Here is a 20,591-nt window from a genome sequence, read left to right as displayed (position 1 = left end):
TAAATCTAAGACCCAAAACTATCAAAGTACTAGGAGAAAACACAGGGAAAATGCTTCAGGACACTGATTCTGGGCAGTAAGACCTCAGAAGCACATGTAACAAAAGCAAAAATAGACAAATGGGACTATATCAAGCTACAAAGCTTCTACACAGCAAAGGAAACAATCAACAAAGTGAAGAGATAAAATCTACAGAATTACAGAAAATATTTACATAGTATCCACTCAACAAAGGATTAATAACCAGGATACAGAAGGAACTCAATTCAGTAGCAAGGAAAAACAAAACACAAATAATCTGGCTAAAAAAATGGGTAAAAGATCTGAATAGACGTTTCTCAAAAGAATATAGACAAATGGCCAACAGGCATATGAAAAAAATGCTCATCATTAATCATCAGGAAAATATATATCAAACTACAATGAGATATTATTTCACCCCAGTTAAAATGGCCTTTATCAAAAAAGGCAAAAAAATAATGAACGCTAGTGAAGATGTAGAAAAGGGGGAACTCTCGTAGATCGTTGGTGGGAATGCAAATTAGTGTAGCCACTATGGAAAACAGTATAGTGTTTCCGCATGAAACTAAAAATAGAACTCCCATAAGATCCAGCAATCCCACTATGGGAATATATCCAAAAAAATGGAAATCAATGTATCAAAGAGATACCTGCACTCCCAAGTTTATAGCACCACTATTCACAATAGCCAAGATATGGAATACACTTTTGTCCATCAATGGATGTATGGATAATGAAAATTTGGTACATATACACAATGAAATATTATTCAGCCATAAAAAAGACTGAAATCCTGTCATTTGCAGCAATATGGAGAGAACTGAAGGTCATTAAGTTAAGTGAAATAAGCCAGGTCCAGAAAGACAAGTATCACATGTTCTCACTTGTTTGTGGGATCTGAAAAAGTAGATCTCATAGAGACATAGAGTAGGTGGTTACCAGAGGCTGGGAAGGGTAGGGTGGAGAGAGGGGTGGAGAGAGGTTCATTAATAGGTATAAAAATACAGTTAGATAAAGGAATAAGACTTAGTGTTTGATAATTCAGTAGAGTGACTATAGTTAACAATAATTTACTGGATATTTCAAAATAGCCAGAAAAGAAGAATTAGAATGTTCTGAACATACAAAAAAGATAAATTTTTGAGGTGATGGATATCCCAGTGACTCTGATTTATTATGCATTGTATGCATGTATCAAACTATCACATGTAACCCCTAAATTTTTATCAATAAAAAATGATATAAAAACTGGACGATGTGACAATAAAGATTGGTAGTGGAATAAAGATTGAAATTTTTCAAAAAGGTATATAGAGTCTATCTCTAAAAAAATGACAGCTAAGACTAGATTCTTGAAAAAAGCGATCAGGTTAAAATGTCCTCCCTCTCTCCCTATTCTAAAATGCCAGCAACCTCAGTACATTAACAATAAATAAACATAAAGATAGCTTAATATGAAAAACTAGTTTGTGTCCAGGAAAGAACTACTTATCTAGAAACTGATTTTATCCACAAAAATGAGACAATTTTACTATAAAATGAGATGGGCACTATTTTTTTGCAAGGCATTTCCTATCACAGCATTGTACATTTCTGTACTTATTTTATTTAATTCCTCAAAAATAATGTTCTAGTAGTGGATGTAAGCTTACAAGAGACTCTTCTTGAGCCTGGTGTAGGAAGGGAGCAAGTGTTGTATCTACATCTATAACTGAGTGACAGAGGTTTGAAACCCCTCAAGAAGTCCCATTTCAAGTGGCTCCTTGGCTGTTACCATTACCACAAAAAAAAGAAAAAAAAAGCAAAGCCAATCACTTTTCTCTGGACCTGGAGGTCAGTTTTTCTGATAAGGCAGGAGAGTTGTCTAAACATAAAGGCTCAGGGATTGGTGCCAGAAATTAGGAAAGCCCTATTAGATAGGCTTTCTTTATATGCAGCAGACTTTAACTTATACATCACATGTTAAATGTGCTAGCTTTATATATTTTTCAGTTATTACAATATGTCCATACACTTGTTGCTTAAAATCATCTTGCTTACTATTACTAATATGCATACTATACTTTCAAAAATTGTCTAATTATCCATAGAATCTATAAAAATGTTTCACCTTTCTCTGTTTTGCTCCTCCTGTAAGGAGGAAACTAAAAAGAAGGCAATGACATCTAAAAGTAAACTCAGTAAATTTGTGAAGATCTTTTGAAAGAAAAGACATTTGAAAATAATATTCCAGTTTAATAATTAAAATTTACTGTATAAAATATACTGCAAATTATGGCTGAGGATACTTAAAGGTACTGAAAGGTTAACAGAATATCTTAATGTGATTATATGCGGTTTTAACGTCATATAACATAATTCTGCACATTAATTTTCTTTAGTAGCAGAAAATACATAAAGCATCTAACAAAGATACTTACATTTGAAGGTTTAAGTTTGTTAATGATCGTCGTTTTGCCACTATTATCTAGCCCAAGGCACAAAACATGAACCTCCTTCTTCTTCAGGCCAAGGAAGACTGAAAGTCTGTCTAGCAATCCCATAATGTGATTCAAATATTTACAAACCAGCTGCAATTAAGAAAAAATAAAATATTACCCAAAGGCACCTTAAGTTATGCAAAATATTGGTACGTGTATTTAAAAAAGGTAATAATTTAAATACACATAATAATAGTGTGAAAACTATGTCAATGTAGCTTTGCACTTAGTAAACACAGTGTAAGCTGATTACCAGAAAGGAGCCTTAACTGACACGCAGATTTGCAGCTTATAACAGGTGGCAACACCGAACAATGCCTTGGAAATAACAACATTTCTCTCTGTAATTTATCATATTTAAGAATAAAACATGGTCAGCCTCAGTATTATTTGGAGTCTGCGAATTGTGATACTTGAAAATATGGAAGAATTAGGCCGTAGCCTTTCCAGAAAATCTGAAACAATGAATGGGCAATGGGGTTCATGTAGAAGGCAGAAAGTAGAAGGCAGATCTGAAAAGCAGACAGATTTTGAGATTTTGGTGATATCATTTAAGTCACTGTTAAATCTTTATCAGAAGCCAGCCCCATTGTTATATTTTGTAATAATATGAAGTTACAATAAATTCACTTTTTTTTTTTGCTTGCTTGGTTATTTCCAGTTTAAGTAGGGTTTTCTCTCAGTAGAAGCAAAGAATCCTGAAATACTTATCCTTATTTCCCCTTATCCTACACATACATCTTTGTAAGTCACCACAAATCCCTTTGTGAAGAAGGTTATGCATAAATACATACACACATTCAATTTATTGAACCTTACTAAATATCTGCTTTTTAACTGTAACTTATCTGAAACATCCTACTAAGTGCTATTTTAAAAGGACTTTATCGTATTAGTATAGAATAAGGAAGTAAATACTGATTGTAGATTTTAATTTAGTTTTTTAAGTATCTTAAAAATTTCTTTGTTAACTTGTCCCTAAAGTGTTCATTTCGCTTGTTCAATTGTATTGATTCTTTGAAAAAAAAAATCCTTCTAATGCAAACCTAAAAAAAAAAACTATCAGTAATCCAAAAATAGAAGTATTTGGAAGTCAAATAAAACTTCTGTGTACATAAAACTTGCTATGTGGTAACTTTATGGCTGTTTATATTCATCTAAGGTACTGTTAAATTTACACTTCAGGTCTCCAAACTAAACTTTTCAAAGGAGCTCACTTTGGGTCCATTGCTCCCCAAACCATTACTTTGTGGTAGAAGGACAGGGAGATAGATCCCTTTTTCCAGCCCCCAACTGCTGCAGGAACTGCTACAATATATCTATGTACCAAATATTTCTCATTACTCACCAACATTAGTTCTCTAATGTTTTTATTCTCATTAAATTGACTTATTCTAATCTCCATCTAAGGTTGCATAAGCAACCTGTCATATTACAGTTTCTTCAATACTTTTTATTCCATACAATTTCAGGCAAGGCCATACCTTGAAGGATGTGAGGCTGTAGCAACTTTATCAATAACAGGCTTCCAAGACAACTGTATCTAAAAGGAGGTTGCATAGTCAACATTTTGCTTAGGCCTTTTGGGATATGATTATGGGTAGAAATTTCAAAACTAAATTTCAGTGATGTGCAGAGAAGAGATAGAACAGTGCCATGCCAAAAGGTGAGGCCTATTACAGAACCACGTTTGTCTTTCCCCAAGGATGAGTTTGACCGCAGGTACTTCCATTTGTGCCGCTTCAATCTGCTTTTTTCCTTGTATCAGAGATTTAAATCTTATTCAGTCCATTTCTTTAAATTACAGCTTAAGGACCAGCATTTGTAAAATCTATTTTAAATAACCTTCTGATGTCATGAAGCAATTCACACATACCATTTGATTTCAAAGTAAATTTGCTATTACTCACTTTATTTACTGCGTAAACATATTGATATAAATGCTTATATCTTGTTCTCCATTTCATACAATTTAGAACTTATGTTTTAAAAACGACAACGTCTCACATTTCCCCCCCTTTAAGCATCTACTATAAAGCACTGAGTGTTTAAAGCCTGATGCTTGAATATTCGTTTTTCACAGTACCTTGTATTGTGACTTTCCATCACTTTTCCATGGATTATCACTTGATACTTGTTAATGAAATATTTTGGGACACACAATTTAGAAGAGCAGGCAGTTTTTCTAAAAGAGGTAATCACATTTATTGAAATTGCTTTATAAACAACTATCATAGAGCCTTTAAACTTCTACATTTCAAGTAGTTATAATTTTCCTTCCATAAGTTGACTTTCTGCATGCATAAATAAAAGATAACTGAAGCCAGTCAACATTTGTTAATCGTGTCTTAAGCGTGCAGCGAGAGATATAACTGTTTTCTGCAGCTTCCTACTCTGATAGCCATGATTCTCAACCCTGGCTGCACTCTGAAATCAATTGCTGAATCCGAATTTTTGAAAATGAGATCAGGGCATCTGTAGTTTTAAAAGCTACCCAGTGTTTCTGATGTGAAGTTACTATTGAGAACCACTGGCTTTCAGAATAAAGCCAGTAGTTTCAAACTTCCAAGCACAGCTTTTAAGGTTGTTCACAATCTGGCTCCAATCTTCCTTTCTTGTTTCTTATTTTACTGTAACCCTCTCTTTGCACACCAGCCAAATTCTCTTGGTTATTGTCTGACAGACTGTTTCCTAAAGGATTACATATTGCCAGAGAAGTCCAGAAGAATTAGGATGTTATCCACAGTTAACAGCTTAGAGGGTAAGCTGCAGAGACAGAGTGGTAGCCCAGAGAAAACACCACGAATGATACTTAGTAAACTCTGTAAAGTGTTTGTTGATTGAAATGTTGCCTACTTTTATTACCCCAAATAAACATTCTTATTCGGCTTTCAGTTTTTTATGACAGAATTTAAATTACACTTACACACACACACACACACACACCCCAAATACACGGGTCTAAGTTGAGCACTGTTAAAACCCATCAACCAAACATACGTCCAAACCAGTTTAGTAAGTTTTCTAGGGCCTCTATAACTCACCTTCTTTTCTACTTCTCATACATTAGCAACAACTACACGCGTGGAGTGAAAAACATGGGAAAGACCAAAGAGGAATTCTAAAACTGACGGGGACAGAGGGTGGCGCTGGCTTTAAAAACCGGGGTTGAGGAGATACCTGGTTTTTGAGGTTAGTCCGGAGGGCGCAGGAGCTGGCAACAGGAATGGACGCACTCGTATCGGTCTCCGGGATGGAAATCTGGTGCGAGGGTCCCTCAGCCTTCTTCTCGATGCCTACATGGGAAGGATGCCTGGTAATGAGCAAAGCCGTCTCTAGAACTTGGGAAAACCGGCAGCCTCTGCAGCAGTCTGTGCATCAGTCGCTGAGCAGGCGCCTTGGCAGGCACCGTTCCCTTGGCAACAGGAGCTTCTTCCGGTTCTGAAGTCACGCCTCCCCGGGGGTCCTGGCGATTCAGCCGTTGTGCTATAGCTTCTGGGATTGAAGAGCTCCGGGAAAAGGCCAGAGGCGCGCCGAGGAACTATACATTGAAGAAAAATGTGTGCACAGGTGGCAGGGTGAGCTGCCTATTTCCTGCGAGGAGCCGGGCAGTTCCCGGCGTAGCATCATGGGAGTTGTAGGCTCGCGCACAGCTTTCTGGGAAGCGTTTGGCGTTCGCGTGTGCTGCGTGTTTGTCGCTCGGCCCTGGTCTTCCTGGGGATCCAAGAGGCTGGCGCTGGGTGTGGCGCGGAGAGTGTCGTTACCGGGCACCAGCGTAGCGTTGTGGCAACGACTGCAAGACGATACTGTCCCCCCTGGGGCAAGATGTGCGCCGGAGTTCCCCAGTTGCCCATCGCACCGACTCTTCTCTGGGTTCTGATAGGCCTCCCACCCTGAGTCCCTGTAGAGGTAAAACTGTTAATACAGGAAGGTAGAGGGGAGAACTGGTGTAAAAAGTCAAAAGGTGTTATTCGGCTAATAAAGTACCCCTGCTTCTTAGTTGTGTGGTCTCCCGAAGAGATTTCTACCAGGCATAATCTCCTGTGAGTAGATTACAGTCTCCAGAATCAAATCGGTAGGTGGTCAGGAAAGGTATTAATAGTCAATACTTAAAGTTGACCACCTTCTTAAATTGCACTTGGATTTTATAGTCATAGTCACAAATGGTTTTCAAATAGAAAATATTTAGGCATACCCTTCCCCACATCTTTTATTACTGCGTTTTCCAACGGACACATTACAGATGCAGTCATTTTAAAGATCTAGCCTTTCAATCTGCCCAACTCCACTAACCTCACCCCCAGTGAATGGCCTCATTCTTCAAATAGGGGTTTGTATCTCTTCATTTTTCTTTGTTTGCCATGGGTGTAGGATTTCCGACCCCCTGCCCCCCACCGCGCGACCCTTTTCAACTAGCTAGTATTATGTTTACTGCACTGCCTGTTCTTTGGCCTGTCAATTCATTTGGCCTATTAAATGGACTAGGAGGGTGCAAAAAGAGACTAGAAGGAATTATTTCAAAGTAATATGGTAGGGGGGACGGTTGTAAGCGTGTGATTATGGGGTGATTTATCTTTTGTCACTTCTCCAAAATTTCCAAATGTAATTGTCATTTTTACAGCGAAAAAACAAAAGCGGCTCTGGATTAGTGATTCTTGTTGAAAGACAAAAACAAAACAAAGACCCTATGGATCCATATCAACATATAAATGTCCTTGTAAAAATGGAGTATGGAAATACATTCTTTCTTACTGTGTGGTCTTAGCCCAATTTACCCTTCTCCGTGCTTCTATCCTCACCTTCAAAAATATAGTATTTATCTTATCTGGTAGTTCTGAGTGTTAAAGATAACAGAAATACAAATGTTTGGCACATATTTATTGTTCAATAAATAATGTCCTGTCTTCTTTTGTCTTGAGCTTTTTATTGTGTAAACAAAATTGACCCAAACCGTAACTGTGGTGGTTCTTTAACTTCTGAACTTCTGATCGTGAATGCATTGACAGGGAGGTGTTGAACACTTTTCTGTGTGCCTGGGTGTTGTGACTTACTTGTAAGAGATGGAAGCTAATGTGCTTGCGGCCAAAATATAACATTTTTTTTTTCTTAGCGATAGGCAGAAATGTTATATTTCAGAAAACTTTCATGGACAGACTCAATTTTTCCTGCTAAGTTGATATTTTCTGCCTCTAGGTTGAGTTCATCTCTTTTGGCTTAATATAAAACATTTGGTGAAAACTGGAAATAAAATGGACATATTGAGCATCCAACTTTTCAGGAAACCAAGGCAGATAGATAATTCTTTTACAAAAATGTAGCTAGTCAAATCGTTATCTTAGATAAGTATAGTTGATAGATGGCTTATTACTAGAGATAAATGTTATGAAATAAAGCAGTTAAATAATCTAGAAAAAATGTTAGCCTTGAAGATATTAAACTTAAAAAAACATAAAGGCTGCCAGGCCCGGTGTCTCACGCCTGTAATCCCAGCACTTTGGGAGGCTGAAGCAGGTGGATCACGAGGTCAGGAGTTCAAGACCAGCCTGGCCAACATGGTGAAACCCCATCTCCACTAAAGACACAAAAATTAGCCGGGTGTGGTGGCACGTTCCTGAAATCCCAGCTACTCAAGCGGCTGAGGCAGGAGAATCGCTTGAACCGGGGAGGCAGAGGTTGCGGTGAGCTGAGATTGTGCCATTGCACTCTGGCCTGGGCAAAAGGGTGAGACCCTGCACTCAAAAACAAAACAAAACAAAAAACACAAAGGCTGGGCACAGTGGCTCACACTGTAATCCCACCACTTTGGGAGGCTAAGTAAGGCAGGAGGATCTCCGGAGGCCAGAGGTTGGAGACCCCATCTCTATTAAAAATAAATACATATAAATATTTCATATGGTTGAATCTGCTGTTTTGGTGCTTTGTCAACTGAAACTCCTCTCACGAGTACATTCAGAGGCTGAGATACAATTGTTTCGCTTGATTTAAGAAGTTAGTTTGACTCTTTTTATTTTATTATGACAATAACAAACTTTAAAAATGCTACGTGATTTTCTTAAAGCCACTTAACCATAACAGAAGATAATTTTAGGTACCTTCTCACCAGTTTTAATTTCATACTGGCTTTTAGAACTGTAGTAAGAAAATTATAAAAAAGAAAAGAGTCAGATATAATGAACACAGCACTGTTCTGATTAATTCAGGATACTTTAGCGTTATTTTCTCACCAGCAACTTTTAAAAGAATATAGATAATCCCTGAGTTATAACTTACTGCAACTTTTTGGTGTAAACTTTGGTCTAAAGCTGTGTTTCAACAGTTGATGTTATGTGTACCCTTTTTTCATCTGCAATTTCTGTGCAGTACTGCCTCTGCAATGAACACTTTAATTTACTTGAATCTCACAAAATATTTTCCAATATAAAATCGCTACAAAAATATTTACTAGTTTTTTTATAGTGATTTCTGTGAATTTATGTCTAAACCTAATGACATTATTTAAAAAATTTACAACTATGATTTTGCATCCAGAATTACTAAATTATCTAAACAGCATCTAGATTTATTAGACCAAAAAATAAATTGCATTAGATCTGCATAAATACAACAATACAAAAAAGTCACAGATTCAACCACCAAAGCTGTAACTTTTATTTGCCAATAGATATTTTAATAAACAGGCTTACTCCATCTGTAAGACCCTGATAATGCCTCTTAGGAAATCATAGAAAAATAAAATACAATAATTAGTAATTTGTACCTTGTACAAAAATCTTATTATGTTGCTCAGCAGGTAGTTTGCTAAACAGCATATTCTTTCAGCAAATAGATAACATATGTTATGCAATTCACCACAAACAACCCCTCATATTGAGAGCTGAGCATTCTATAACACTATTAACTTGTAAGCATGCCAGCACATGAAAATTTACATGGAAAGTTATTAATATTATAGTAGATTTTTGTAAGATAAAAATAGTACCACCTTCAAATAAGTCTGGACTACTTCACTGCTATAGTAAAGTAGATAATAGGTAGGATTGCAGTTCAATTGTTAACATCTTTTTACCTTGTTTATAGCTCTACCATATTGTGATTATAACCAGAAAAGAGAATGTAGGCTGCGTCAGGAACCTGAGTGGAAGGCATATATTGAAGCTTTAAATGGTGACAGAATACTAAAGAGAAAAACATAAAACAGTGCTATACTTCCCTATTCTCATAGATAAATCTTTTTCCCCTTTTGTAAGAGCAGATGGGTACAGAGTTAAATCCTTAATTAATAATAAATAGCTTCATGACAAGTTACAATGATGCTTTAAAAATCATATTTGTACTTATAGGGAGGGAAATTATTTTTAGCTGTCATTTTTTATTAGTCAAATATAGCTCTATGAGGGATTAAATATCTCAACCTAGACATGTTATCTAGGTATTTTATATAAATATGCTATTTAGTTTGCATATACTTCAGGATTTGTGCTACAAAGATTTTATAACATTTTGAGTGCACTGCAATTGTTGATATCATCTACCATTTAAAATTTGATGCGGCCATTTAAAATTTAAAGTGTTTAACCAAATACATATGTATATGTACATCTATATATTTATATTTTTGGCTATGCTAGAACAGCAAAAAATGGAGAGCAATCTCATTCCATTATTCACAATCTAATTTCACATCAAATCCAAATAATAATGCATCTTTAAATTCCAACATATTGAATTACATACAACCTAGAGAGATATATATACACACATACATATGTATATATACATATGGTATATATACGTATATATACACATATGGTATATATACATATATACACATATGTATATATACATATATATACACATATGTATATATACATATATATACATATGGTATATACACATATATTATATATATATATACACATATATTATATATATATATATATATATATATATATACACCTCCAGAAACAAAGCACCAAGCACAATTAAAAGATCACGTTCTTCCTATAGGATAGAGGGGCACAATGAACAACCAACCATATTGCCCATGTGTTTTCTGTAAATGACAGAAGGCATTGTTTTCCTATATGAAAACAAAATAATTTTTACTAAAAGATTAGTTCCTGTTTGTCTTTTATTTTAAAATTTACATGGGACCTCAATACCCTCCCAAATCGTGTTTGAAAAAAGTGACAGGTTGATTATGCAATATACATCTTTCAGGATTAAGCTAATTTTAAGTTTGATAGGCTTTGCATTATAACAGATTAGCTACAAAATGTTTCTGCCTTTTAATCTGTAATAGATGAAAATAAGGAAAACAGTATTTATGGCATTGAGAAGTTCTCAATCTCTATATTATGGAAAGGACTCTTACCAGAGTCCTTGGAAACCACAGAATTCAAAGTTTTGGGTCTTCCAATAAGATGTCTCAAAAATATTATTTAGTAAAGATGCCTTTAAAATATTTCATCTAATATATATTCACTTTCCTACTATCCAACTACTTACATATGTCTCTTCCAACCTATACGTCCTTCCCATCCTGCATATTGGCTTTTATCTCATTCTTGGTAAAATTAAAAAAAAACTTACGTAGTGACATCCTTCCCTTTCTACCACAAATATACCAACCTATTTGCACATTACACATTCTGCCTTCCTTTCATTGGAGTTCTATATTCCGGCACCTATCAAAAATTAACCTCCCTACTTATGCTTTAAATCGCAACCCCTCTATCTCTCAAGGCCTTTGTTACAATTATCATCTCTCTTGCATAATCAGTTTTCCCCTGTCTGCCAAGTCATTTTCATTAGTAGATAAACATGCCGTAGCATCCTTAAAAAACAAGACAATTCCTTGACTTCCTTTCTGCAGCTATTATCCTATTTCTCTTGCTCCCTTTACATCAAAGCTTTTTGAGAGAGTTGTTTATAGATAGTGATTTCACCTCCTTCCTTTACATCTCGCCTTAATCCACGTCAGTTAGGATTTGACTCCACTATTTCATAGTTGATAGTTGACTCCACTATTTTCATAGTTGATGAACTTGTGAAGGTCATCAACAACAACAACTTCCATGTTGCTAATTCCCATGGACATTTCTTTGTTCTAATCTTGACTTCTTAAAAGCATTTAATCCAGATGAGCAACTGCATTTCCTTTTTCTCTAGCTTACTTTATACTCCATTTCTTCTGTTTAATTCTAATTATCTGCCTATTAAACATTGGAATAGCATATAGTGCAATCCTAGGCCTACCTCTACAGGCTTTTCCTAGGTGATTTCCAAACTTTAAATAGCATGTATATACTGATGCCTTCCAAATCTTGAAGTAGTGAATCCACCACGTTTTTGCTGGAATTACTCCAGTAGCCTCATGCGTATACCTTCTCCTCTTTTTGCCTCATTTCAGTGTACCAAGAACACTGTTCTCTACTCTCCAACACTCCAAATTTTCGTTCATTAACTATTCCCCTCTGCTTGTAATTTCATTCATTAAATTTTCTCTCTGCTTGTAATGCTCTTCCCCCATATCTTCTCATGGATGCTTCCTTCATGCTTTTCAGATATCAGTTTAAATGGCATGTCCTTGGGGGAAGATTTCCTCTACCGCTTAAAGGAGCCACAGTCATGCTATATAACATTTTTAATTATAAGCACAGCACATCACTATTTCTTCATTGTGTGTCTTTATCACTAGAAGGTCAATTCCATGAGACAGGGAGTTTGCTTGTCTTGGTCACCATGTATCCTCAGTGCTTAGAACAGGACAATGGTACATGGTAGTGTTCAATAAACAGTTGAATGGAGTGAATGGACTTACAGATAAATATATTTTAAAGGTATGTCAGTATATATATGAAAATTTAGGAATTATACAATTTTGGACCAGTAAGGAGACATGATCTCCTTTAATTTGTTGTTGCTATGGTTATATTTGTTATATAGTTTAAAGAGGTAAACACTAAGCTTTGACTGATATTTTTTATTGTTATATTATAGATACCTTATTATTGCATTTAATGGTAGAGTGATCAAGGTTGTAAGGTGGGGAAAACGATTATTTTGTTTTCTCAAAGGTTTTTGGAAACTCTGAAGAAAATAAGCAGATTACACGTAAATGCAGTAGCTTTTCACTCTGGTTTGAAGTATCCTACTTGGTAAGATTTTACAAACTGAATAAGCAGTAAGTAGTGAGAAGTAACTATAAAAAATATATGTTCTTTTTTTGAATTTATAACATCCAGTGGAGAATTTTCATTTTGTATTTCCATTCATGAGAAGAGTTTGCTTTCTCTAGCAAATTTTAGGGGATATCAGACTAATATTAAATAAAAGAAGAATAACTTCAAAAAGAATAACTTCTAGCCACTGTGCTATGACACTTGGTTTCAACTTATTTGAGAGTTGGAAACTTTCAAGCATAATGAGACTGAATGGAAATATAAAAAAATACAATGGCTCTTTTTTAAAATACTTAAAACAACTGGAAAGAGAAGGCAATCTTCTTGAAAGAATGTAAGCATTTAGAGATCAAAATATATTATATCACATAAAATTAATATGTAAGTACTATGTTTTTAAGCATTTAAGAGTATGTGTAAAATTAATATAACTGCTTAACAAGATAAATTGATGCTAAAAGACGGTATCAAGTAAGTTCCTTTTTTATGCATCTTGATATATACTATTTTTATATTTAATGATGGCTGGAAAAAAAATCTCTTTATTATCCATGGGATAATTTATTAATATGTTTAAAGTACTATGGCAGTCCAATATTCAATGTATTATTATTTGAATTTTTTGGCAAATTCTTTGATTATATATGTCTTGGAAAACAAAGGATTAATAATATGGAAATGTTAAGAATTTTGATGACTTGTTCTATCACAAAACATTTTTAAAATGAAGTTTTTCCTATTTTTGATATTTTGATGACATTTCTTTCTAATTTTATATATCAATACATATTTTAACAACTATTAGTGTACTCATTTATATTAGAGATTCCCATCCTTGAAATGCACTTTAGTTTCAAAATTACCAGTAACAGTACTGTGACATACTTTTTATTCACTCTTTTCTAACAGTTTTTAAAATGAGGTAAGTAACAACTTTAAAACAAACTCCTCTTTGTACTGTATTACCTTTTAGTGTTTTCCTTAATTTTAGTGGAACTTAGTCTGTTGCCATGTTCTGCATTCTTGCTTTGCCTCTGATTTTTTTAAAAAATGAGGTTACTATAGCAGGTATACCATAATTAACATTTTAAGAAACAAAGACTGTTAAAAAGTATTCCTTCAAAATTCAAAATTAAACTGTCAAAGTTTTCACTGTACGCAAAATTAAAAATAAGTATAATTATGTAAAATATCCCAAAGATATTTATATCCTGTATATATTCAGTGTTTTTCAATGTCACAATCCAAGGTGGAATGTGATTAACAAAATGAATAATAATGTATCCAAAATCAAGCACACACCATAATCTTTACATCAAATGTTACTCATGTTCATATTTGTTAACACTGCTCAGATATTGTGTCCTGCTCCCTCCCCAAAATGCTCCCATTTCACATTTTGATTTTTTTTACTCTAAGAGGCCTAAAAACCATAAAATTTTATCAAAGCTACATTTTTTTGGTAAGAACAAAATGATATTTTTGCATAGTATGAATATATTAATACATTTTTCTTTGAAGACATATCTAGCATGGGAAGAAAGAGTACATTAAAATAAATTCCAAACTTCAATGACAAACATTTATGCACATTAAACCTTACTTTCCATGCAGAGCAGCAATTTTGAAAAGCTCCAATCATTGTTTATTAACTGTGTATGATATTCAGCATTGTCTTAAAGATACTTTGAGGTTATTGCAGTAATAGCTCTTGATAATATACCAATGGATATTTAAACAAGTTGAATTTAACAATGAGCATATCAATCACATTGACAGAAAAAAATAGCTTGTTCAGTTACAAGTTTGTTAGCAAGTTATTGGCCATTGATTTTTGTTATAGAGCTTCTAAAGGCTACAATTTTGAGCAGACTTATTCTGAAGACAAAAACAATATGGTAATAAATAAAGCATGCACAGTCAAAGAAAAACTTCCTCATGACTTTAATAATTATATTACTGGGTAGATGAGAATTCTAAAGATAGCAAAAGTTACTACTTTGAAAAATAAACTAATATGAAGAATTATATTATGGCTTCTCTAAGTGAATGAAGATGTGTTTAAATGTAAATTTAACAAAAGCAATTTCTATCTAAATGCATACAGTTCATCCTACAAATTACTAAAGGTAGAAAAGAGATTTTTAATTATAAAAGCAGTGGAAGAGGACATTTTACATACAGTAAAAATCTTAAAAGTGTAGTGTTTGCCTATCTTTACAAATTAGCATTCTTCTCCCTATCATGATTTTGAAAAATTAAATGATATTGAGTCTTTATAGAACACAGCCAAATTAAGACTGTTCTAAGGATGAGCTACAAATGTGGAAAAACTTGTAGAGAAATGTTCACATCAATTTGCTTCTCATGTAAGCTCATATTAAACTCATGAAACAAAGATATCTATCCTCAGTTACTAATACCTAAATATACAAATTGAATGGAATATATGAAAAATGATTCTTATATCCTTGGAATTTTTTCTATACTAATGTATTATTTTGGGATAAAGATAGTTCTCACTTCAGCGAGGGATAATGAGATGGAGACCCTGTTACTAACTAAATAGGAATCCTGAATTAGAGTTGTCCTCCTTTTATTATTTTGTAGAGCACCATATCTATACTTGTATCTCAGTTGTTCTGATTTGTTGAGATTATAACTTATTATCTAACCAGAAATGAGTTTATTATGACAAATTAAAAATGGCCAGAGGTCACAAATAATGCAGAAAATACAAGTAAGAACAGTTTTACTTGAGGGAAGATTTTCACTAATTCTGATACTTTTCTAGTTTACAACTCCTGAGAAGATTGTGTTGTTAATTTATACCTTATTTTTTAATTAAATATAGAAGCCACATCTTTATTTAACATTTAAGAGCTATTTTTCCTCCTCATCTGTCAAGTGATTTTTCTTTAATACCTTTGTTATTCTGAGGAATGAATTAGTTGTGTCTAAGGGTAATGGAATTCTTTGAGACTTTCTCTATAATGAAACAAATCAAAAGTTCTCTTAATGATGTAGAGATTTGTTATTTTGATTAATCAGTGTGAAAGTTCAAGCAAGAACTTTTCCATGTTTTGTTTAAAAGAAAACTTTGTGGCCGGGTGCGGTGGCTCACGCCTGTAATCCCACCACTTTGGGAGGCCGAGGCGGTTGGATCACCAGGTCAGGAGATCGAGACCATCCTGGCTAACATGGTGAAACTCCGTCTCTACTAAAAATACAAAAAATTAGCCGGGCGTGGTGGCGGACGCCTGTAGTTCCAGCTACTCGGGAGACTGAGGCAGGAGAATGGCGTGAACCCAGGAGGCGAAGTTAGCAGTGAGCCGAGATCGCGCCACTGCACTCCAGCCTGGGCGACAGAGCGAGACTCCGTCTCAAAAATAAATGAATAAATAAATAAATAAAGGAAACTTTGCTTTCAATGGGACAGTGCAAAAATCACTTGATGTCACTGAGATAAACAAACTTTGCAGTTGACAGATTCCTTTTTAAAAGGTAAAGTTTATTCATTTCCTAGTGCTTTGCCTGCCTTAGTAATTGAAAAGTTTTCTCTTTTTTTCATTTTAAAATGTAATTTTGGATTGCCACTGGCTACCTAAAGAAGTACCAAATATATTGTAAAATCTCAAGAAGTAAATGCTAATAAAACAAAAACTCTTTTGAATTAAGAGCAAAGAATCCAAGTCTTTCCATTAAGCTATAAATCTCACTGGGCACAGTGGCTCACGCCTGTAATCCCAGCACTTTGGGAGGCTGAGGCGGGCAGATCACCTGAGGTCGGGAGTTCGAGACCAGCCTAACCAACATGGAGAAACCCCGTCTCTACTAAAAATACAAAATTAGCTGGGCGTGGTGGCGCATGCCTGTAATTCTAGCTACTCGGGAGGCTGAGGCAGGAGAATTGCTTGAACCTGGGAGGCGGAGGTTGTGGTGAGCCAAGATTGCACCATTGCACGCCAGCCTGGGCAACAAGAGGGAAACTCCATCTCAAAAAAATATATATATATATAAATGTTATTTTTTATACAAACTCATTGTTAATTTGAAGCTAATTTATTACTCGGAAAAAGATGATTTGTTAAAACTACATTTTGATGACCTGTATCTTTTTCTGGATCTTTTAATTTTTTTCCAAGAATACATGTACATTATGCCACATCCACTTATAACAAAAAAAGTTAATTTTTATCCTGAGAAATCTTTGCTACATCTCATCAGTACTTTTTTTTTAACAGTAAGAAATAGATGGAGTGTTTACTTTTACACAATATAAGATGTTTCTATCATTTCACTTAGTAATATGTTATAGTCAGGAGTAATCATCTATTTCCCCTGTTAAATGGATGGAATTTAAAAGGATTTTATGCTACCATTGCAGTTCATACCTATTATTATGTTTACTAGAACAAGTGAATAAGCTTGAACAAGAGATTACTTCAGAATTGCTCTTGAAAAAAAGCTAACGTTTTCTAACAGGAGGCACCTTTGAGGTAGTGAATCCATATACGAACTGATAGCTATGCTATCAGACAATAAAAATCTGTGACTCCTGAAGAGGATCAACTGTTAATGAGAGAAACTGTTTTAGAGAACCCAGGAAGTATGCTTCCCCCCCGCCAGAAGGATTATGGAGTGTTTCGGAAGAATACTATGAGAATTTGAGGTCCAAAATATTTCTTTACATTTGAATTAGAATTGCAAATCCAATTCACACTGGATGAAGATCCTATTTATTTCTTTATATTCTATGGAAAGTGCTATCCCCCGGTGACATGGCAACCATAGCAAACATAGCAAATAAAGCTCTAAATTTTAATAATGAGAGTTACTTGAAAGCAATGACAGCACAGCCAAACTTATCTTTGTAGTAAAATTTTGTGCATATAGGAGATATTCCATAGATATTTGTTAAGCTGAACTAGATAAAATCTATACTGTCTTTGTGGAACATTATAAAGATTGAAAAATTGTTGAAAATGTTGCTTATAAAAACCAAAAGTTAGGTGACTTCAGTATCTTATATTCTGGTGGAAGAATACCATCCATTTAACCCAGTGTACTCCTCTACCTTTTGGAGTCTTCATATTAAAAAATATTAAAATATTTGTTGATTGAATGTAAAGTAATATGAGTCTCTTCTACTTCACAGAATTTGAGATTGGAAAAGTTAAGATGCTCATACTAAAAGAAGTGATGCATATGCTTCAAATCTCTTTGATATATAGAGACATGGACACCAACTGTGAGTTTATAACAACAGATATTGATCTTAAAATACTAATTTTTAAAATATTAATAATAAACTTCCTTAGTTAAAGCAATTAAAAAGGATCATCATCATCCATTTCAAAATTACTTTCCAAAAAACTTGATTTCAAGTTAAGGAAAAGCCAGAATCCATATCCTCTGTGAGTACAAATGTTCTCAATTATGTGATAGAACCCAAAATATTATAGCTTTTGCAACATCCCCCTGCCCCAAGCCTCTTCTAAGGAAATCTATAAAATCTTTTTAGATTTGTTGTGCTACCTTTTTTATGCTGATCGAGATAATGTGTGGCATGATAGAAGCTGAGAAAGGAATAAAGAGAGAGGATGGGGGAATTAAAAACAGGGCTGAGAAAGTTTTAGAAAATTTAATAAAAGAGGAGAAAAGAAAGAACTAGCACAGTGAAAATTATGAAATGAGAGATTTAACTGACTGCCTTGTAGAGCAGAAATTTGGTAGGAAAAGACACCACAACACATTTTTAAGAAATGTGGTTGGGTGATAAGTAAAATAATTCATTCTTTACCATCTCTTCTGAAGAGCTTCTTTAGAGCCTTTGCTTTTCAAGGATCGGATTTGGATGTGTTTTCCATTCATGGGCTGAGATAGGTTTTAAAGCTGTTGCTGGAAGGCAGTTTTATTCAGGTTATACTTTGATAGATTTTAAAGACCAATGCAGAGTGAAATAAGATGTCTTATTTTGATATGGAATGTAGAACATTTATCACCAGTTATAACTCATTGCAAAAGTGCTATAATTCTTGATTCATGTTAAACCACCAAAATTTTGCAATTTGATTGCTTTTTAAAATGATTTAAATACTTTATCTCTCTCCTTGATTGTACATTGTTTTCACATTTTTTCCAAATATGCCTTCTACTATGAGATAATGAGTTCACCATAGACTGAAAATTGACCATCTAGAAATAAAATGAAAATGATTTTTTGACTGTCTGGTTTTAAAATCCAAAACACCCCCTCAGTAGCATAGATCAAGACATTTAAAATAAAGTAGGTATGTGAGTCTATATGCATATTTTAGGTATCAAAGATTATTCCTGAAGACTTGTGATTTATGGAAGTTACTTATTTCTTTTTATAATTAAGTTTTATGCTTTGCATATTAAACATTTAATTACCTAAAATGTACACTAGTAAGTCTCAAAATGTTTCATGTAAAATTTTCAGATGAATTTGGCATTTTAACTGTTAATATTCCTGAATATTGTAATATTCCTGGGATCATGGGGTCCATGATTGGTAGGCAGTAAATCCTTATAGTAAATCCTTATATTTTAATGTTTCTGTTTAATCTTGCACACATGTTTCAATGTTGCCATAACCATAATGAAGTTCAAAGTTACATTTAAGATTATCATGCTTACCATTCTGAAAAATAAAATTATAATTTAAAAGGAATTTTGAAGGAGACATGGGATGAGAGACAAAGCAAAAAGTAGTTTTATGATACTATCAAAAGATGTTAGAGAAAGAAAAAATAAGTACAAATTAACCAGATGTAGAATAGGATCATCAGACATTTTAAAAGAAAAAATTCTTAATAGACAACTTTAATCTTGTAATCACTGAATGCTCATCCCATAGAAGTTTAAATAACTTAATAGAATTTATTTCAAGGTACACAGATGGTGCCGACAGAGTGCTGTGGAAGACCATATTATTCTATTCCTTATTTTCCTAAATACCTTTTTTGTATTATAAAAATAAATATATGATTAATAAATTTAATCTGTTTTATATCTGTTCTTATTTAATATATATTTGAAGATAGGTAAATATGGAAATTTTATATTTCTTCTAAGTGTATCCAGATTTGTGTAAATGTATCAAGCAAACTGCAGATAGTCTATGAGTGACGCACAACCATGCAGGTTGATGGCTGGAAAATGTGGCTAGCTATATCTGGCACACTTACTTGAAAAGTGATGATTTTCCCATCACCCCCTACCTTTTTTTGTATATTTTAAGAAACATCTAAAGACTCTTCCTTCTAGCTTTGCTTTACACATTTGTTTTGAAATGAGAAGGATTAAGCTGTGGTAGGGAAAAATCAGGAGACAAGTCAGCAAAAGAAAATATGTAGAAGGGTCTAGTATAAAGGGACGATCAACAAAATCTAAATATAAGAAAAAAATGGCCAGGCGCGGTGGCTCACGCCTGTAATCTCAGCACTTTGAGAGGCTGAGGCGGGCAGATCACCTGAGGTCAGGAGTTCGAGCAGCCTGGCCAACATGGTGAAACCCCGTCTCTACTAAAAATACAAAAATTAGCCGGGAGTGGTGGCAGGCGCCTGTAATCCCAGCTACTCGGGTGGCTGAGGCAGGAGAATCACTTGAACCCGGGAGGCAGAGGTTACAGTGAGCCAAGATATCATTGCACTCCAGCCTGGGCAACAAGAGCAAAACGCCTCCATCTCAAAAACAAACAAACGAACAACAAAAACAAAAACAAAAAACAAAAACAGGGTCCTTTATTTAAAAAAAAAACAAACCACTACTATGACAAAAAATGAATTTAGATAGGAATTTGAGAATGTGGGTGGGTAGGGCACCATTATCACTGAGATCCAACAAAAGCTAATTTATTAAATTAGCATCTTTAGACAAC

At 34.3% G+C, this 20,591-nt stretch overlaps 1 protein-coding gene across 6 annotated transcripts in view; it reads right to left on the bottom strand.

Moving 5' to 3' along the window:
• Positions 1 to 7,401, bottom strand: part of ARL6 (ARF like GTPase 6) — a 37,867-nt gene extending 30,466 nt beyond the window's left edge. For 4 of the 6 annotated variants that reach the window (XR_002005448.4, XR_008678557.2, XM_019024860.4 and 1 more), the window contains exons 1-2: positions 5,682 to 7,401; positions 2,442 to 2,591 (exon numbers count right to left, since the gene is read on the bottom strand). Coding sequence is in view for 3 of the 6 variants with exons in the window: in XM_019024860.4 (XP_018880405.2) it covers positions 2,442 to 2,564 (123 nt within the window). In the remaining 3 variants the exon portion in view is untranslated. Of the gene's footprint in view, positions 1 to 2,441; positions 2,592 to 4,587; positions 4,687 to 5,681 lie in introns of all 6 variants that reach the window. The other 2 variants (XR_002005449.4, XM_019024861.4) reach the window with 1 other exon arrangement.
• Between the last annotated feature and the right edge of the window lie 13,190 nt (positions 7,402 to 20,591).

The sequence above is a fragment of the Gorilla gorilla genome, chromosome 2 (genome assembly GCF_029281585.2).
Source record: "Gorilla gorilla gorilla isolate KB3781 chromosome 2, NHGRI_mGorGor1-v2.1_pri, whole genome shotgun sequence".
Lineage (NCBI taxonomy): Eukaryota > Metazoa > Chordata > Mammalia > Primates > Hominidae > Gorilla > Gorilla gorilla.
This window is presented reverse-complemented; position numbering and strand designations above follow the sequence as displayed.